Below are 17,477 nucleotides of genomic sequence, written 5' to 3'. Positions count from 1 at the left end.
ATAAAGAAAGTTATGAGACTCAGAGTAGCACAATGTTGTGTAGATCTTCCTATGACCTTGTACTATGTGTGAGTGTGCTAAGCTGTTTCATTATTGTGTACCTAATAAATGATCATAGATTTGAAATATGTTTTGAATCTAATGTAGAGGAAACATTAATCAAACTACGCGATAACACTTTAGATGAGCTCACCAAATTCATAATTTATTAACCAATTTGTTACTTATTAGTTAACAGTTTCTTCAGCATTAGTTATTTGTTGTTCATACAAAATGTATCATTATTAAAGCATTAGTAAAGCTAAACCCTAACCAAAACTTAAACCCTAAACCCTAGCCCTAAACCCTAACCCTAACTGTGTGAACAAATGCTTTACTAATGATACATTTTGTATAAACAATAAATAACTAATGGTGAACAAACCGTTAACTAATAGGTAACAAATTGGTGAATACATTTTGAATTTGGTGAGCTCATCTAAAGTGTTACCAACTACGTTTAACAAAAACACATTCTTGACATGTGTTTTTTGTTTAGATGAACGTGCTGAGATTTGTCGACAGAAACTCAAATCTGAACTAAGGAAGAAGTTTGAAACTGTGTTCGAGGGCATAGCTAAACAAGGAAACCCAACTCTTCTCAATAAGATCTACACAGATCTCTACATCACAGAGGGTGAGAGTGGAGGGATCAATAATGAACATGAGGTGAGACAGATTGAGACAGCATCCAGGAAATCAGCAAGAACAGAAACAGCCATCACATGCAACAACATCTTTAAACCCTCAGCTGGACGAGACACACCTATCAGAATTGTTCTGACAAAAGGAGTTGCTGGCATCGGAAAAACTGTCTCTGTGCAGAAGTTCATCACAGACTGGGCTGAAGGACTAGCCAATCAGGAAATCCAGTTCATCTTTCCTCTCCCGTTTCGAGAGCTGAATTTGTTGGATGGAGAAGAGTTCAGTCTGATGGAACTTGTCCATCACTTCTTCTCGGAAACCAGAGAATCAGGAATCTCCATTTACGACAAGTACAACGTTCTGTTTGTCTTTGACGGTCTGGATGAGTGTCGACTGCCCTTAGCCTTCAAAAAGAACAAGAGCTGTTGTGATGTCACAGAATCCACCTCAGTGGATTTGCTGCTGACCAACCTGATCAGAGGAAAACTTCTTCCCTCTGCTCTCATCTGGATAACCACTCGACCTGCAGCAGCCAATCAGATACCTTCTGAGTGTGTTGACCTGGTGACGGAGGTACGAGGGTTTAATGACCCACAGAAGGATGAGTACATCATGAAGAGATGCAGTGATGAGATCCTGGCCAGGAGAATCATCTCACACATCAAGACATCAAGGATCCTCTACATCATGTGCCACATACCAGTCTTCTCTTGGATTACTGTTACAGTCCTTGAACACATGCTGAGAACAGAGGAAAAAGAGAAGATGCCCAAGACCCTGACTGAGATGTACACAACTTTCCTGGTGTTACAGACCAAACAGAAGGAGGTGAAGTATGCTGGGAAAACTGAGACAGATCCACACTGGAATGAAGAGAGCATTCAGAGCATTCTGTCACTGGGAAAACTGGCCTTCCACCAGCTGGAGAAAGGCAACCTGATTTTCTATGAGAAAGACCTGACAGAGTGTGGCATTGATGTCCATGATGCCTCAGTGCACTCAGGAGTGTTCACACAGATCTTCAGACAGGATGGTAAAGTCTTCCAGGAGAAGGTGTTCTGCTTTGTCCATCTGAGCTTTCAGGAGTTTCTGGCTGCTGTGTTTGTGTTTCTCTCATTCATCAACAACAATGAGAATCTGATGTCTGAGACTGCATCAGCTTCCAGTTCCAAAAAAGTGTTGAGTCTTTTCAGAGAGAAACCAGAAGTTAGATTCTACAAGAGTGCTATGGACAAGGCCTTGCAGAGTAAGAATGGACAACTGGACCTTTTCCTCCGCTTCCTCCTGGGCCTCTCAATGGAGTCCAATCAGACTGACTTACGAGGCCTACTGACTCAGACAAGAAGCAACACACAGAGCCACGAGGAAACAGTCAAGTACATCAAGAAAAAGATCAGACAGGATCCCACTCCAGAGAGATGCATGAATCTGTTCCACTGTCTGAATGAACTGAATGACCATTCTCTGTTGGAGGAGATACAACACTACCTGAGCTCAGGAAGTCTCTCCAGTGAGACGAAGCTCTCATCTACACAGTGGTCAGCTCTGGTCTTTGTGTTGCTAACTTCAGAAGAGAAGATGGACGTGTTTGACCTGAAGAAATACTTCAGATCAGAGGAAGGTCTTCTGAGGCTGCTGCCAGTGGTCAAAGACTCCAAAACTGCTCTGTATGTATAAGGGTTAGATATTATATTTCATGATTGTACGATAAACATGACTCTGATGATGTCTCATGTTCTCCTTGTCATGTAGGCTGAATGACTGTAACCTCTCAGTACGGTGCTGTTATGCGCTGGCCTCAGCTCTCCCCTCCTCAGATCTGACAGAGCTGGACTTGAGTAACAACAACCTGGGGGATTCAGGCATGAAGCTGCTCTCTGCTGGGCTGGGGAATCCACTGTGCAAGCTGGAGACACTGAGGTCTGTATTCATGTTCAACGTGACACAACCAGGGGACAGTGTTGTAGTCATGTTCACCTAAACCAATACCAAGGTATATCGAGATCGAGACAAGACCAAGACTTTGAAGGGTTGAGACCGGGTCAAGACTAAGACCACTCAAAACACACAAGCATAACATAACTTTATATTCATCATTAGCTACATAGCTTTAGGTGGCCTGGCTCGTTATCACAAACAAAATCTGTCAAGGAACTGAAACTAATGCCCTGAAACATACTAATGTTACATAGCTAATACTTGCTAAATCTCTTTGTGTAATGGGGGATGAGAAGAGTTCTGAAAAGTTTTGATACAAAGGCAGATTGCAAACGTTAGGTAGCTAGCTTTGCTAGCGTCACGTACGCCTAGCTTACCCTTTTTTAATGTTTTCTTTCTAAATGCCGGTAAAGGTTTTATGTAGGCCTAGTCCCAGCCTCATCAGTGAGCGTCACTTTGCATAATTACACAAGGTGTGTTTTCTTTTGGACGTCATTGTAAACTAATTGTGGTTCAGGTCTGCAGACCTGTTCAACATGACACAACCACAGTTATAATCACACCACACATTGAGTCACACACGACACAATGGTTTTGAGTTTGTGGTCTATTAAAGGTACAAGGGGGCCAGACAAAGAATATTCAGGGCAGGCTAGGTTTGTCATCCACAGTCATTCAGGTACAGGGCAGCAGGCAGACTCAGAGTCAGGGCACGCAGGATGTAAGGACCGGGGGAACTAAGAGGCAGAAAAGACTAAAGGAGGTAGAGAAAAACATGCTGGTATTGTAGGGTTGACAAACAAGAAGAACTGACCCCAAACAGTAAGTAAGTACGACTTTATTTATATAGCACTTTTCATACAAGAATTGCAGCTCAAAGTGCTTTTTATGTGCAGAAAACACAGGGATATATGAGGGTAGAAAGGTAGATGGGAGACACCTGGAGGGGGTGGAGACAAACATGAGATGGGTGAAACAGACCAGGGTGGGACAGGAATATATTTAAGACTGCTACTAAGAATACCACTTCATTATGTTATTGTAGATTGACATGGCATTGTGTATTGTGTCTGTCTGCTAGTGTTGTCCCTGTGCTTGACACCACTATCCCTAAAATTGGGGTGTGCTTGCCTCGGCGAGCACAAACCATTGTTATCTCATATATATTATTATTATTTTTTGTTTCTTTTCGCCCCCCTAAGGATGCCTCAATATTTGGACTACATAGACAACGGCGATGTCAAAAGGTTCGTCTTGGTAGCGATTGCGTTGGTTGTATTTGGATTTACGTTCCATTGCACGGTTTAAGTAGAAATCGCATTTTTGTGGCGAAAAGTGAAGCTAACGGTGGCTAACTTGCTAGCCACAGTCACTGACGCCACTAACGTCACCAACGTCACGAAATCTCGCGTGACTATATCTAGCAGAACATTAGTTTAGCAGCTCATTAACTTCTGGGAGATGGCTAGGCTAACTGCTTTTCTGCAAGGCAGCTGCAGAAACGCCACAAGCAAAGAGGCCTGGGTGATAACTATTTGCTCATTTTACTTCGTGATATGACACACAATTGTAATGTGTATTTTACAATACAAGCTAATATCATTAAGGAAGTACATCTACTTTCGGAAACAATAGTCTACTATTTCACTGAAGTATTAGCATCATGACATTAGCCTCTGTTGCCCGGGCAACACATACTACGGCGGTCTATGATGCATCTGTTTTCAATCGTTAAAATAAACATTCCTCACAAATACATTTTCGTTGTAGGATTTATTATGACATTAGATTACAAGTAAACGATTTGTGGGTGAAATTATCATTACCTGTGGTTTCAAAACAGTGTAGCTCACTGCATTGCTGTAGCTTAGTCTAGTAGCTAACAAAAACATCTCCACAGCTGTTTACAGTACTAGTAGGAAGTTAAACGGCGGCACATGTTTGCCACTAACCTTACTTAAATAAAAAGTATTTCAATAGGTGAAACTATCTGACTAGTCACTACTAACCTGAACTCCATTGCTACAGCCTAAACCTTGTCAATCTGTTCATGAAAATAATTAATTTCAGCCTAGACCGTAGAACGGAAGTAATGTTAAATCGAATTCAACCAACGCAATCGCTACCAAGACAGTAGTAGCTAGTAGTTGTAGCCTACAATTTACCGGGGCAGCTTCTCCACACAGCAGGGCTATATCGCATTTTGCCTTGTTACTGACAATGATCGCTACCACTGAAATTTTTATGAATGAGTGATTTTTCCCTAAATAAATGTCAAGCTTATTTACGTTTTTGGGGGCATATTTTCAGTTAGCCTATGGTACTATTTGAATCGCGATTTCATCTGAGATAGCTACTGCTGTTAACATCGTCGTTAAAATAAGCTTCAAAGGGGGTTCTTTAATGAATGCATTAAGAGTAAGCTAAATGCCTGAAAATATCACAAGAGGGGAAAAACCATACAGGAGCCTGGTGGCGAGGTACAGTAGTGCAATGTTACTGATAGTGCAACCAGTAGCTGAAAATGACAGAGTATAAGTGAGTGTGCCGTAAATCAATGTCTATATCAGTGTCCATTCAGTAGCCTGATGGCCCTTGGGTAGAAACTGTTGTCCAGTCTGCGTGTGCGCGACCGGATGCTGCGGTAACGCCTGCCAGAAGGCAACGGGGTAAAGGGACTGAAGGATGGGTGGGAACAGTCTCTTAGAATCCTGCCGGATTTCCTTAGGCAACGTGTGTGGTAGGTGTCCTGTAGGGCTAATAAACTAAATAAACATTCCTCACAAATACATTTTCGTTGTAGGATTTATTATGACATTAGATTACAAGTAAACGATTTGTGGGTGAAATTATGTGGTTTAAATCCAGTGTAGCTCACTGCATTGCTGTAGCCTAGTCTACTAGCTAACAAAAACATCTCAGCTGTTTACAGTAGGAAGGCACTACCCTTACTTAAATAAAAAGTATTTCAATAGGTGGAACTATCTGACTAGTGACTACTAACCTGAACTCCATTGCCACAGCCTAAACTTTGTCAATCTGTTTATGAAAATAATTCATTTCAGCCTAGACCGTACAACGAAAGTAATGTTAAATCGAATTCAACCAACGCAATCGCTACCAAGACAGTAGTAGCTAGCAGTAGTAGCCTACAATTTACCGGGGCAGCTTCTCCACACAGCAGGGCTATCTCACATGTTGCCTTGTTACTGATAATAAGCTTCAAAGGGGGTTCTTTATTAATGAATGAATGCAATATGAATAAGCTAAATGCCTGAAAATATCACGAGAAGGGAAAAACTTACAATGACGTTTATTGGCTTAATGCTAAGAGCTTCTTAAGAGCGTTCTAAGAGCGTTCTAGAGCACTCTTCGAATGTTCTTAAGAAGTTCTTATGAATTTCTTAACGAATCTGGGAGACATTAGACATCATTTATCTTGGCTAATTAATTGAATTGTTGAACTGATTGAATTGTTGAGCAAACTTGCTTGTTCTTTATGCTCGATTTTCTATTATCATCCCAACATTCCTAATACAAAAACCATGTTGTACAAATATATACATTGATTGTCCGTATTCATAATAATGTCAAAAAAGTAAACTTGGATTTGTTTAGTGGGTGCACCCGCAATGACCTTGTCTACTTGAACCTGTCTTGAATGAGTGGGATTACGTGGGTCACTCTGTCTAATGAGGGGAGGCGCAGCCCAGATGGATTATGTCACAATATTGATCCTCTTTCTACAGGCTGTCAGGCTGTCTGGTCACAGAAGAAGGCTGTGCTTCTCTGGCCTCAGCTCTGAGGTCCAACCCCTTCCACCTGAGGGAACTGGACCTGAGCTACAATCATCCAGGAGAAAAAGGATGGAAGCTGCTCTCTGCTGGACTGGAGGATCCACACTGCAGACTGGAGAAACTCAAGTAAGGACATGTTTGTTTTTTATATACCTCTTTATGTAATGTTGCTTAACACTGAACATATATCAAACTACATTAATAGGCCTTGTATTTCATGATGATACAATTAAAAACTGCATGTTTACTTTACAATCTACAATATGGTTCAATTATGATTGTAGCCACAATCATAATTGTATTTCCAGGGGTCTTTTCCAGAGAGCGGGTTTAATGAAAACACAGTTTTTAAACCCTGAGATTAAGGAAACTCTGGGTGTGTTACCACGGTAACTGACTGTGAACCTCACCTGCTTTCTGGCAGCTTTTCTTTAACAAACCATGAGTTTCTCCCCTCCCTCATGCTGAGCCTGAAGAAACTGTCAGACATGGGGGGGTTCAAAATAATTCCTTTGTTAATAATTCGTTACATAACTTTATTATATAAAATATGAATCAAAAATGATTCACACCTCCACAAAATCCACACGCCCAACCCAAAGTCCACACATTTAACACCCTATACAAAATTCACACCCCATTCAAGTCCCATCTGCCAGAAACCAAAGACTAGAAATGAGTTCCCTTGTCCTGAGACCTGCTTTCTTACCTGCCTGTTTCTACATCTGTTTGTCCACCTCACCTGTTGCTTCAGCTGGCTCTCTGACATTAGCATGTTGGATGCTGTCCTCCTCTCCTACTCTTTCTTCAATGCCTAACGCATCTATCTCTTTCTCTCCCTGACCCTGTCTTTCTGCTTAAGCAGCACTGGTTGAAGCCTGAAAATATTGTAAACAATTTCTGCATATATGCAGGTAGCAAAGCTAATGTCTTCCTACTCGCCTGCACGCATGAGAATTTCTAATTCCAGTGAATTAGAATTGAACTCAGATCAGCTGTTCTGGTAGCGATAACTCTCCGCTCAGGTCTCCTTTCTTCTCCTCTTCTCTTCGCCACTCCCCCCCTGTCTCCTCCACCCCTCATTTCATCCCCTCTCCTCCTTCTCTTCTCCTCTTCTCCTGTCCTCCACCCTCTCTTCTCCCCTCCCCCCATCTCATCTCTCTTCTCCCCTCCCCTCCTCCCCTCTCCTCCTCCTCTCTCCTCTCCATCCCTCTCTTCCCCCCCCTCTGGATGGATAGTTGAGAGAGAGAAGGATGAGGGGGGGTAGAAAGGGAGAAGAGGGGAGGAGGGGATTTTATATTGGTGCACGTTACACTTTACCTTGACCTGTACGATGACCTTGACTCCACAGAACCTGACACTACAGACACTTTGCCAATTTTGCCTTTAAAAAAGATGCTGCAAGTGTCAGGTGCAAAACCTGCCTGGCTAACGTTGCTACCTCACGGGGCAACACCAACAACCTAATTCAGCCTTAAAAAAACACCACAAAGCCATGTACGATGCATGGCTTTGTGGTGTTTCACAAAGCCATGCTCAGCTAAAAGCCATGTTCAGCTAAAATGCTGAACACCAGTGTGTCAAATAGGCCAAATAACACCCGACAGGATCACTGATCAAAATGTTTCAAAGCCTAACTCCATATTCATGTACGAAATGATTCAAGAAGTAATAGTTCATCATGAAAGATATGATGCCCCTCGGTGATACACATACAGTAGGATCACTGTGGCTGTCAGTGCTATACTGTTTCTGTTAGGCTACTGGCTGGATCAGAAATGTTCAGAAAGTGTTTCTTTTTCTTTTGAGATTAACATTTAGATGCGTGAGTTCTAAACATTTCCACCGGTCCCCACAGCGCCTCTCTCCTCCTCTCGCCTCCCTCTCCTCCTCCCGCTCCTCTCCTCCCCTCCTGCCTCTCCTCCCCTCTTCCCCTGCTCCCTCGCCTCCTCTCCTCCCCTCTTCACCTTCTCTGCTCTCTTCCCCTCCTCCCTCTCCTCCTCCCTCCCCTCTTCCCTTCTTCCCCTCCTCCCTCGCCTCTTCCCCTCCTCCCTTCTTCCCCTCCTCCCTCTCCTCCTCCCCTCTTCCCCTCCTCCCTCTCCTCCTCCCCTCTTCCCCTCCTCCCTCTCCTCCTCCCCTCTTCCCCTCCTCCCTCTCTTCTCCTCCCCTCTTCCCCTGCTCCCTCGCTTCCTCTCTTCCCCTCTTCACCTTCTCTGCTCTCGACCCCTCCTCCCTCTCCTCCTCTCTTCCCCTCTTCTCCTCCTCCCTTCCCCTCTTCCCCTCCTCCCTCTCCTCCCCTCTTCCCTTCTTCCCCTGCTCCCTCCCCTCTTCCCTTCTTCCCCTCCTCCCTCTTCTCTTCCCCTCCTCCCTCTCCTCTTCCCCTCCTCCCTCCCCTCTTCCCCTCCTCCCTCTCCTCCTCCCCTCCCCTCTTCCCCTCCTCTCCTCCCCTCCCCTCTTCCCCTCCTCCCCTCTCCCCTCTTCCCCTCCTCCCTCTCTCCTCCTCCCCTCTTCCCCTCCTCTGCTCTCCTACCCTCTTCCTCTCCTCTGCTCTTCTCCCCTCTGCTCTCCTACCCCTCTTTCCATCCTCCTTCTCCTCTGCCCTCCTCCCTAGAAAGATGGAGGGATGGTGCCATATCAGGGGAAAGGAGATGAGGGATGATGGAGGGAGGGATTTGGAGGAGAGAGGTAGCATGTGAGGGAGGGAGAACAGAATGAGAGAATGAAAAGAAGAGAGGGAAAGTGGAAGAGAGGAATGGAGGGAGGGACAGAGAGCAGGGTAGAGAGGTTGGAACAGAAATAGAGATGAAGAGAGAGAGGGAGAGAGAGAGAGAGTGTGTACGTCTGTGTGTGCTATATCCCCCCCCTATTCCCCTCCCTCCCTGATGTGTGCACATCAATACCCCTCCTCTCCTGCCTTCCTCCCCTCCTCTCCCCTCCTCCCACCCTTCCCCTCACGTCTCCTCACTTCTCCTTTTTTCTCCTCTTCTCCCTCCTTTCATCCCCTCTCCTCCTCCGCTCCTTCTCCTCTTCTCCTCTCCTCCTGTCCTCCACCCCTCTCTTCTCCCCTCCCCCCATTTCCCCTCTCCTCCACCCCTCTCTCCCCCCTGAATGGAGAAAGAGAGAGAGAGATTCCAATGTGAATGATGATGATCAGTAATATATTGTGTTTTGGTCTCCCCCATCAGATGCCTGTGAGCTCACACTGGACCCAAACACAGCACACAGACACCTCTCTCTGTCTGAGGAGAACAGAAAAGTGAGATGGAGGGTAAAGGAGCAGCCGTATCCTGATCACCCAGAGAGATTTGAGAACTGGACACAGGTGCTGTGTAGAGAGGGTCTGTCTGGGCACTGTTACTGGGAGGCAGAGTGGAGTGGAAGAGGGGTTCATATAGCAGTGACATATAAAAGAATCAGCAGGAGAGGAGGGGATAATGACTGTGTGCTTGGATACAATAACAAGTCCTGGAGTCTGATGTGTCGTGATGACAGTTACTCTGCCTGGCACAATAATAAGGGCACTGTCATACCGGTCCCCCCCTCCAGCTCCCACAGAGTAGGAGTGTATCTGGACTGGCTGGCCGGCACTCTGTCCTTCTACACAGTCTCCTCTGACACACTGACCCACCTGCACACATTCCAAAGCACATTTACTGAGCCCCTCTATCCTGGGTTCTGTGTTCATACCTATGACTCCTCAGTGTCCCTGTGTCAGGTAGAATAGCCCACACACACTCTCACACACTGTGCTCACATAGATGTCATTGAAGATTGAACTGTACAAATGGAATTGATATCCCAGAGTGTTTGTAAATATTGGTGTGTGTAGAATGTTTGTTTTGTTTTCAATGTTGACAAACAACAATCCTGTCTTTGATCTCAGTCCCACTGAATGTGATGAACTAAATAGTGTCTAGTGACTAAATAAAAAGAAATAAAGATGTTTTTTTACAGGATGATAGAATACATGCTGTGTGTTTGTTGGTGACCCAGTGGCCCAAGACACACACACACATACACATTTACACACATACACCTGGACACACACACACATGGACACACTGTAAACACTACATTTAGGACCAGTAATATGACAGTATTACCCACTTGAATATACACTGTCTGTGTTTATTGTGATCCCCTCCCTCCCTACTCTCTCCCCCCACCCTCCCTCCCCCCACCCTCCCTCCCTACTCTCTCCCCCCACCCTCCCTCCCTCCCCCCACCCTCCCTCCCTACTTTCTCCCCCCACCCTCCCTCCCTACTTTCTCCCCCTCCCTCCCTACTCTCTCTCTCCCCCCACCCTCCCTCCCTACTTTCTCCCCCCACCCTCCCTCCCTACTTTCTCCCCCACCCTCCCTCCCTACTCTCTCTCTCCCTCCACCCTCCCTCCCTACTCTCTCCCCCGACCCTCCCTCCCTACCCTCTCCCCCGACCCTCCCTCCCTACTCTCTCCCTCCACCTCCTCCCCCCACCCTCCCTCCCTACTCTCTCCCCCCACCCTCCCTCCCTACTCTCTCCCCCCACCCTCCCTCCCTACTCTCTCCCCCCTCCCTACCCTCCCTCTCTACTCTCTCCCCCCACCCTCCCTCCCTACTCTCTCCCCCCTCCCTACCCTCCCTCCCTACTCTCTCCCCCCTCCCTACCCTCCCTCTCTACTCTCTCCCCCCACCCTCCCTCCCTACTCTCTCCCCCCACCCTCCCTCCCTACTCTCTCCCCCCACCCTCCCTCCCTACTCTCTCCCCCCACCCTCCCTCCCTACTCTCTCCCCCCTCCCTACCCTCCCTCTCTACTCTCTCCCCCCACCCTCCCTCCCTACTCTCTCCCCCCACCCTCCCTCCCTACTCTCTCCCCCCACCCTCCCTCCCTACTCTCTCCCCCCTCCCTCCCTCCCTACTCTCTCCCTCCACCTCCTCCCCCCACCCTCCCTCCCTACTCTCTCCCCCCACCCTCCCTCCCTCCCCCCACCCTCCCTCCCTACTTTCTCCCCCTCCCTCCCTACTCTCTCTCTCCCCCCACCCTCCCTCCCTACTTTCTCCCCCCACCCTCCCTCCCTACTTTCTCCCCCACCCTCCCTCCCTACTCTCTCTCTCCCTCCACCCTCCCTCCCTACTCTCTCCCCCGACCCTCCCTCCCTACCCTCTCCCCCGACCCTCCCTCCCTACTCTCTCCCTCCACCTCCTCCCCCCACCCTCCCTCCCTACTCTCTCCCCCCACCCTCCCTCCCTACTCTCTCCCCCCACCCTCCCTCCCTACTCTCTCCCCCCTCCCTACCCTCCCTCTCTACTCTCTCCCCCCACCCTCCCTCCCTACTCTCTCCCCCCTCCCTACCCTCCCTCCCTACTCTCTCCCCCCTCCCTACCCTCCCTCTCTACTCTCTCCCCCCACCCTCCCTCCCTACTCTCTCCCCCCACCCTCCCTCCCTACTTTCTCCCCCCACCCTCCCTCCCTACTTTCTCCCCCACCCTCCCTCCCTACTCTCTCTCTCCCTCCACCCTCCCTCCCTACTCTCTCCCCCGACCCTCCCTCCCTACCCTCTCCCCCGACCCTCCCTCCCTACTCTCTCCCTCCACCTCCTCCCCCCACCCTCCCTCCCTACTCTCTCCCCCCACCCTCCCTCCCTACTCTCTCCCCCCACCCTCCCTCCCTACTCTCTCCCCCCTCCCTACCCTCCCTCTCTACTCTCTCCCCCCACCCTCCCTCCCTACTCTCTCCCCCCTCCCTACCCTCCCTCCCTACTCTCTCCCCCCTCCCTACCCTCCCTCTCTACTCTCTCCCCCCACCCTCCCTCCCTACTCTCTCCCCCCACCCTCCCTCCCTACTCTCTCCCCCCACCCTCCCTCCCTACTCTCTCCCCCCTCCCTACCCTCCCTCTCTACTCTCTCCCCCCACCCTCCCTCCCTACTCTCTCCCCCCACCCTCCCTCCCTACTCTCTCCCCCCTCCCTCCCTCCCTACTCTCTCCCTCCACCTCCTCCCCCCACCCTCCCTCCCTACTCTCTCCCCCCACCCTCCCTCCCTACTCTCTCCCCCCACCCTCCCTCCCTACTCTCTCCCCCCTCCCTACCCTCCCTCTCTACTCTCTCCCCCCACCCTCCCTCCCTACTCTCTCCCCCCACCCTCCCTCCCTACTCTCTCCCCCCTCCCTACCCTCCCTCTCTACTCTCTCCCCCCACCCTCCCTCCCTACTCTCTCCCCCCTCCCTACCCTCCCTCTCTACTCTCTCCCCCCACCCTCCCTCCCTACTCTCTCCCCCCACCCTCCCTCCCTACTCTCTCCCCCCACCCTCCCTCCCTACTCTCTCCCCCCTCCCTACCCTCCCTCTCTACTCTCTCCCCCCACCCTCCCTCCCTACTCTCTCCCCCCTCCCTACCCTCCCTCTCTACTCTCTCCCCCTACCCTCCCTCCCTACTCTCTCCCCCCACCCTCCCTCCCTACTCTCTCCCCCCTCCCTACCCTCCCTCTCTACTCTCTCCCCCTACCCTCCCTCTCTACTCTCTCCCCCCACCCTCCCTCCCTACTCTCTCCCCCCACCCTCCCTCCCTACTCTCTCCCCCCACCCTCCCTCCCTACTCTCTCCCCCCACCCTCCCTCCCTACTCTCTCCCCCCTCCCTACCCTCCCTCTCTACTCTCTCCCCCCACCCTCCCTCCCTACTCTCTCCCCCCACCCTCCCTCCCTACTCTCTCCCCCCTCCCTACCCTCCCTCTCTACTCTCTCCCCCCACCCTCCCTCCCTACTCTCTCCCCCCACCCTCCCTCCCTACTCTCTCCCCCCTCCCTACCCTCCCTCTCTACTCTCTTCCCCTACCCTCCCTCCCTAACCTTCCTCCCTACTCTCTCCCCTCAGGAGCATGGTGATCAGGGACAGGTGAGGGTCAGTCCAGGTACAGCAGGTCTATAGGAGCGTGGTGGTCAGGGACAGGTGAGGGTCAGTCCAGGTACAGCAGGTCTATAAGAGCGTGGTGGTCAGGGACAGGTGAGGGTCAGTCCAGGTACAGCAGGTCTATAAGAGCGTGGTGGTCAGGGATAGGAGAGGGTCAGTCCAGGTACAGCAGGTCTATAGGAGCGTGGTGGTCAGGGATAGGAGAGGGTCAGTCCAGGTACAGCAGGTCTATAGGAGTGTGGTGGTCAGGGACAGGTGAGGGTCAGTCCAGGTACAGCAGGTCTATAGGATCGTGGTGGTCAGGGACAGGTGAGGGTCAGTCCAGGTACAGCAGGTCTATAGGAGCGTGGTGGTCAGGGACAGGTGAGGGTCAGTCCAGGTACAGCAGGTCTATAGGATCGTGGTGGTCAGGGACAGGTGAGGGTCAGTCCAGGTACAGCAGGTCTATAGGAGCGTGGTGGTCAGGGACAGGTGAGGGTCAGTCCAGGTACAGCAGGTCTATAGGAGCATGGTGGTCAGGGACAGGTGAGGGTCAGTCCAGGTACAGCAGGTCTATGGGAGCGTGGTGGTCAAGGACAGGTGAGGGTCAGTCCAGGTACAGCAGGTCTATAGGAGCGTGGTGGTCAGGGACAGGTGATGGGGTCAGTCCAGGTACAGCAGGTCTATAAGAGCGTGGTGGTCAGGGACAGGTGAGGGTCAGTCCAGGTACAGCAGGTCTATAGGAGCGTGGTGGTCAGGGACAGGTGAGGGTCAGTCCAGGTACAGCAGGTTTATAGGGGACAGGGGAGATAGGGCAGGGTTTATACAGGAGAGCAGAACTTTTGGTCAGAGTGTAATAATCTGCTTTATGATGTTCATGCTGTTAATGATTCAACATTCTAGAGTGTGTTGCCACCAGGGCATTGTGAAGTCACTGTGATCTCAGGTAACAAGGGCAATGGAGAGGTGGATTCTGGGACCTGAAGTCCTGTAGATATCCAGACCAACAACTCTGCATCTATAAAGATCTTGTCTCAGGGATATTATCTTTCTCCAGTTAGTCGTAGGTCTGTAACTTCACTTGTGTCTGATGTTCTGATGTGACAGTACACCCAGGGCCCTCCTACCTGAAAGGTTAACAGCTCTCATGATGGGGTCTATATCACTGGACTCTGACCTGTTTTATTGTACTGTTCAGTGTACGTGCTACTACAATAAATGATGGCGTCTATATGACCAGACTTTGACCTGTTGTATTGTCCGGAACCTGTAACTAGGATGTTCCAGAGACACTCCTGGAAGCAGCACAAACAGCATGAACAGATTTCTTCTTCAGCATGAAGGACAATGCCTGCTTGACTTGACGTTGTGTTTGTGAATTCAGACCAGGAGAAAGCAGAGGTAAGTCCCTCCAGGGATCATGTTCAGGTCAGGTAGGAAGTGAGGAGGATTCTAGTTGAACGCTCAGACCTACAATCCTCCTGAATGGAGGACCAGGGTGTTGGTCAAGAGACACAGCTGAACCATTTGATTCATTTGATTTGGTTGGACATTCACATGAATATCTGTATCTAGTAGAGAGTGAAGGATTTTACTGGGTTTAATGGTAATATTTGTTTGTCAGTAGTTAGTTTTTCATGGTACTGAAGGAGATTTTGAGTACAAATGTACAGTACAGGTCCTTAGTCATTCATGTTAATCATTGTCTACAGTACAGATGTCTACTGGACTGGGTGTTATTACAGAACAGGTGATGACAGAGAGAGCAGTTTCAGAGAAGCCAGTAAATCTGCTTTAGATAAGATTACACTGATCATAATGTCTCTTGAGTTAAGGTTGTTGAAAGTGATAATGTGCTAAGCACAATATAGTCCAATGTTGATATTGCAGAGTTAGACTTGATGATGTGTCCTCAGTATGAACACCTCTAGCAGCAGCTCTGACAGTCCCTCCCTTCCTGACCTTCTGACTCTTATTCATCCGTCTCAAACACACCAGCTCTCCCTCTGTATCTCTCTTCATCTTCTCTGCATAATACACACACTACACACACACCTGTGTGTGTTTGTGAGAGAGAATTTTGTGCCCCCTGCACTATTCTGTCTGAAAGGAACACAGAGATAGAGAGAGAGAGAGAGAGAGAGAGAGAGAGAGAGAGAGAGAGAGAGAGAGAGAGAGAGAATGACCTGTCTATAGGTCTCCAGCTCTCCTCAACCTGACTACCTCCACCTGTGTCTCCCTCCAGCTCTCTTTTACTGGTATTCTAGAACACGTCATCGTTTCACACTTGACTGGATGTAATCGTTCTCATTCCCCACATAATTGATTCCAGTTGTTATATTCATCAAAGTCCAGCACACAATACAACATGGGCCTTCAACGCCCTGTCAAAGAATAATCTTTACTTTGTATCACAGAACAACAAGTGCATTGCATTTGCTCAGTTCATTACTATTGTGCAAAAGAACATGATTTGGTAGAAGAAGGAATGAACATAGATAGAGCTACAGTCAGTTTGATTGACCCTTTCATAGTTGAGACATTATTATCATGTAAATCTTTTAACAATCTGCCTTAAAGTTTAACTGAGATATTGTAATTACAAAGCAAGAGTAGTATTAAAACCATATTTCATAAACCTTTCTTAATGTTACTATTAATGTTTGTTAGTTAAGGATTTATAATTATAACAAAATCAATGGATTTGCCAGGTTGGTGAAGTTAGAAAGTTCTGCATGTTCGTTTTATGTTAAAACAATAGCATATAATGTGTGTTTAGTTGGTAGAACTGTGGCATATTAGTTTCATTATAAAAAAATAAATAGATATCAATCCACAAAATTATAACAAGAACTTAAAATACACAAGACCACAAAAACAGCTGTTGTGGTATAACTCATGTAACGTCCATGTGACAATACTTCTATCACGGCTATGGCCAGATGGAGCTAGGATAGATGGATATAGGGAGTCAGATGGCTGAGCGGTGAGGGAGTCGGACTAGTAATCAGATGGTTGCCGGATCGATTCCCTGCCGTGCCAAATGACGCTGTGTCCTTGGGCAAGGCACTTCACCCTACTTGCCTCGGGGGGAATGTCCCTGTACTTACTGTAGGTCGCTCTGGATAAGAGCGTCTGCTAAATGACTAAATGTAAATGTAAATATAGCTAGGATCGATGGATATAGGTAGGATAGATGGATATAGGTAGAATAGATGGATATAGGTAGGATAGATGGATATAGGTAGAATAGATGGAAATAGCTAGGCTTGATGGATATTTTAACAGTCTCATTTAGAAACGTGAAAGCAGATCTTGCTATTAATTTGATTGTTGGTTTCGAATATTGAATTCGATGGATTTTATGTTCTGTTAAGTATGAAGGCCTGCGTTCACTAACCTGAGGCTCTCTAAGAATCAGGAAGGTGGTCACAGGTAATGACTCGGTCTTTTATTACTTTACGAGAGGAAAGAAGTCATTGTTTTACTTCCCTTGTAGCTGTCAAAGTGGTTAATAAATGACCAGGGCCAGTTGTTCTATGGGTGAACAGATGGATTATGACTTTAGACCTATTTGGGGTATTTAAGATGCAAGTTGAAGAGATCAGAAGCTTTGAGATACTGTTTGGGCGTGCACAGTCTTACGATCACCATCTGAGTTCCTAGACTGGATGGTTCTGTGTGTTGGTTGTGTGTGCTTCATAAATATGCATTCGAAAAACATTTCACCGTTTTATAGCAATTGATTCTCAAAATCTTCCACAACAGGAACAACTTGTCAGGCAAACTCTGTTTGGCATTGTTTTACTTAATTTTACAAAGCAGTACATGTTCCACTGTCTACAGTGATCTACAATGGCCACAAGTAATGAAGAACACCTGTTGGGAACTCTGGAGAAGATCGGGGAAGACGATCTGAAGACGTTTCAGTGTTTCCTGCAGAAGAAAGTTCTGGATGGGTTTGATCCCATCCCAAAGAGCAGGTTGGAGGGAGCTGACAGACCAGACACAGTGGATAGGATGGTGGAGAGATACAGACTTGAAGGAGCTCTGAAGATCACTGTGGAGATCCTGGGAAAGATGGATCAGAATAATCTGGCTAAATGGATGATGAGTAAGTGTTCTATGGGTATTATTTTTATTATTTTATCCCAAATTGGAAACAAAAACAACAATGCAGTGATAAGGCTGCAAT

At 48.0% G+C, this 17,477-nt stretch overlaps 2 protein-coding genes across 9 annotated transcripts in view; both read left to right on the top strand.

Moving 5' to 3' along the window:
• The window catches only part of LOC124484957 (NLR family CARD domain-containing protein 3-like), an 80,508-nt gene that overhangs the window by 5,512 nt on the left and 57,519 nt on the right, over positions 1 to 17,477 (top strand). For 2 of the 7 annotated variants that reach the window (XM_047046107.1, XM_047046116.1), the window contains exons 7-8: positions 539 to 2,351; positions 2,437 to 2,604. The exons of 2 other annotated variants lie outside the window; for them this stretch is intronic. In XM_047046107.1, coding sequence (XP_046902063.1) covers positions 539 to 2,351; positions 2,437 to 2,604 — 1,981 coding nt within the window. Of the gene's footprint in view, positions 1 to 538; positions 2,352 to 2,436; positions 2,605 to 6,371; positions 6,546 to 9,604; positions 10,370 to 13,998; positions 14,684 to 17,128; positions 17,397 to 17,477 lie in introns of those variants that run through there. 3 more of the 7 variants (XM_047046115.1, XM_047046112.1, XM_047046108.1) reach the window with 3 other exon arrangements.
• The window catches only part of LOC124484960 (butyrophilin subfamily 1 member A1-like), a 53,930-nt gene that overhangs the window by 5,446 nt on the left and 31,007 nt on the right, over positions 1 to 17,477 (top strand). The window lies entirely within an intron of this gene.

Source organism: Hypomesus transpacificus, chromosome 23 (assembly GCF_021917145.1).
Source record: "Hypomesus transpacificus isolate Combined female chromosome 23, fHypTra1, whole genome shotgun sequence".
Taxonomy (NCBI): Eukaryota; Metazoa; Chordata; class Actinopteri; order Osmeriformes; family Osmeridae; genus Hypomesus; species Hypomesus transpacificus.
Note: the sequence above shows the minus strand (reverse complement) of the source record. Positions and strands in the feature narration are given on the sequence as shown.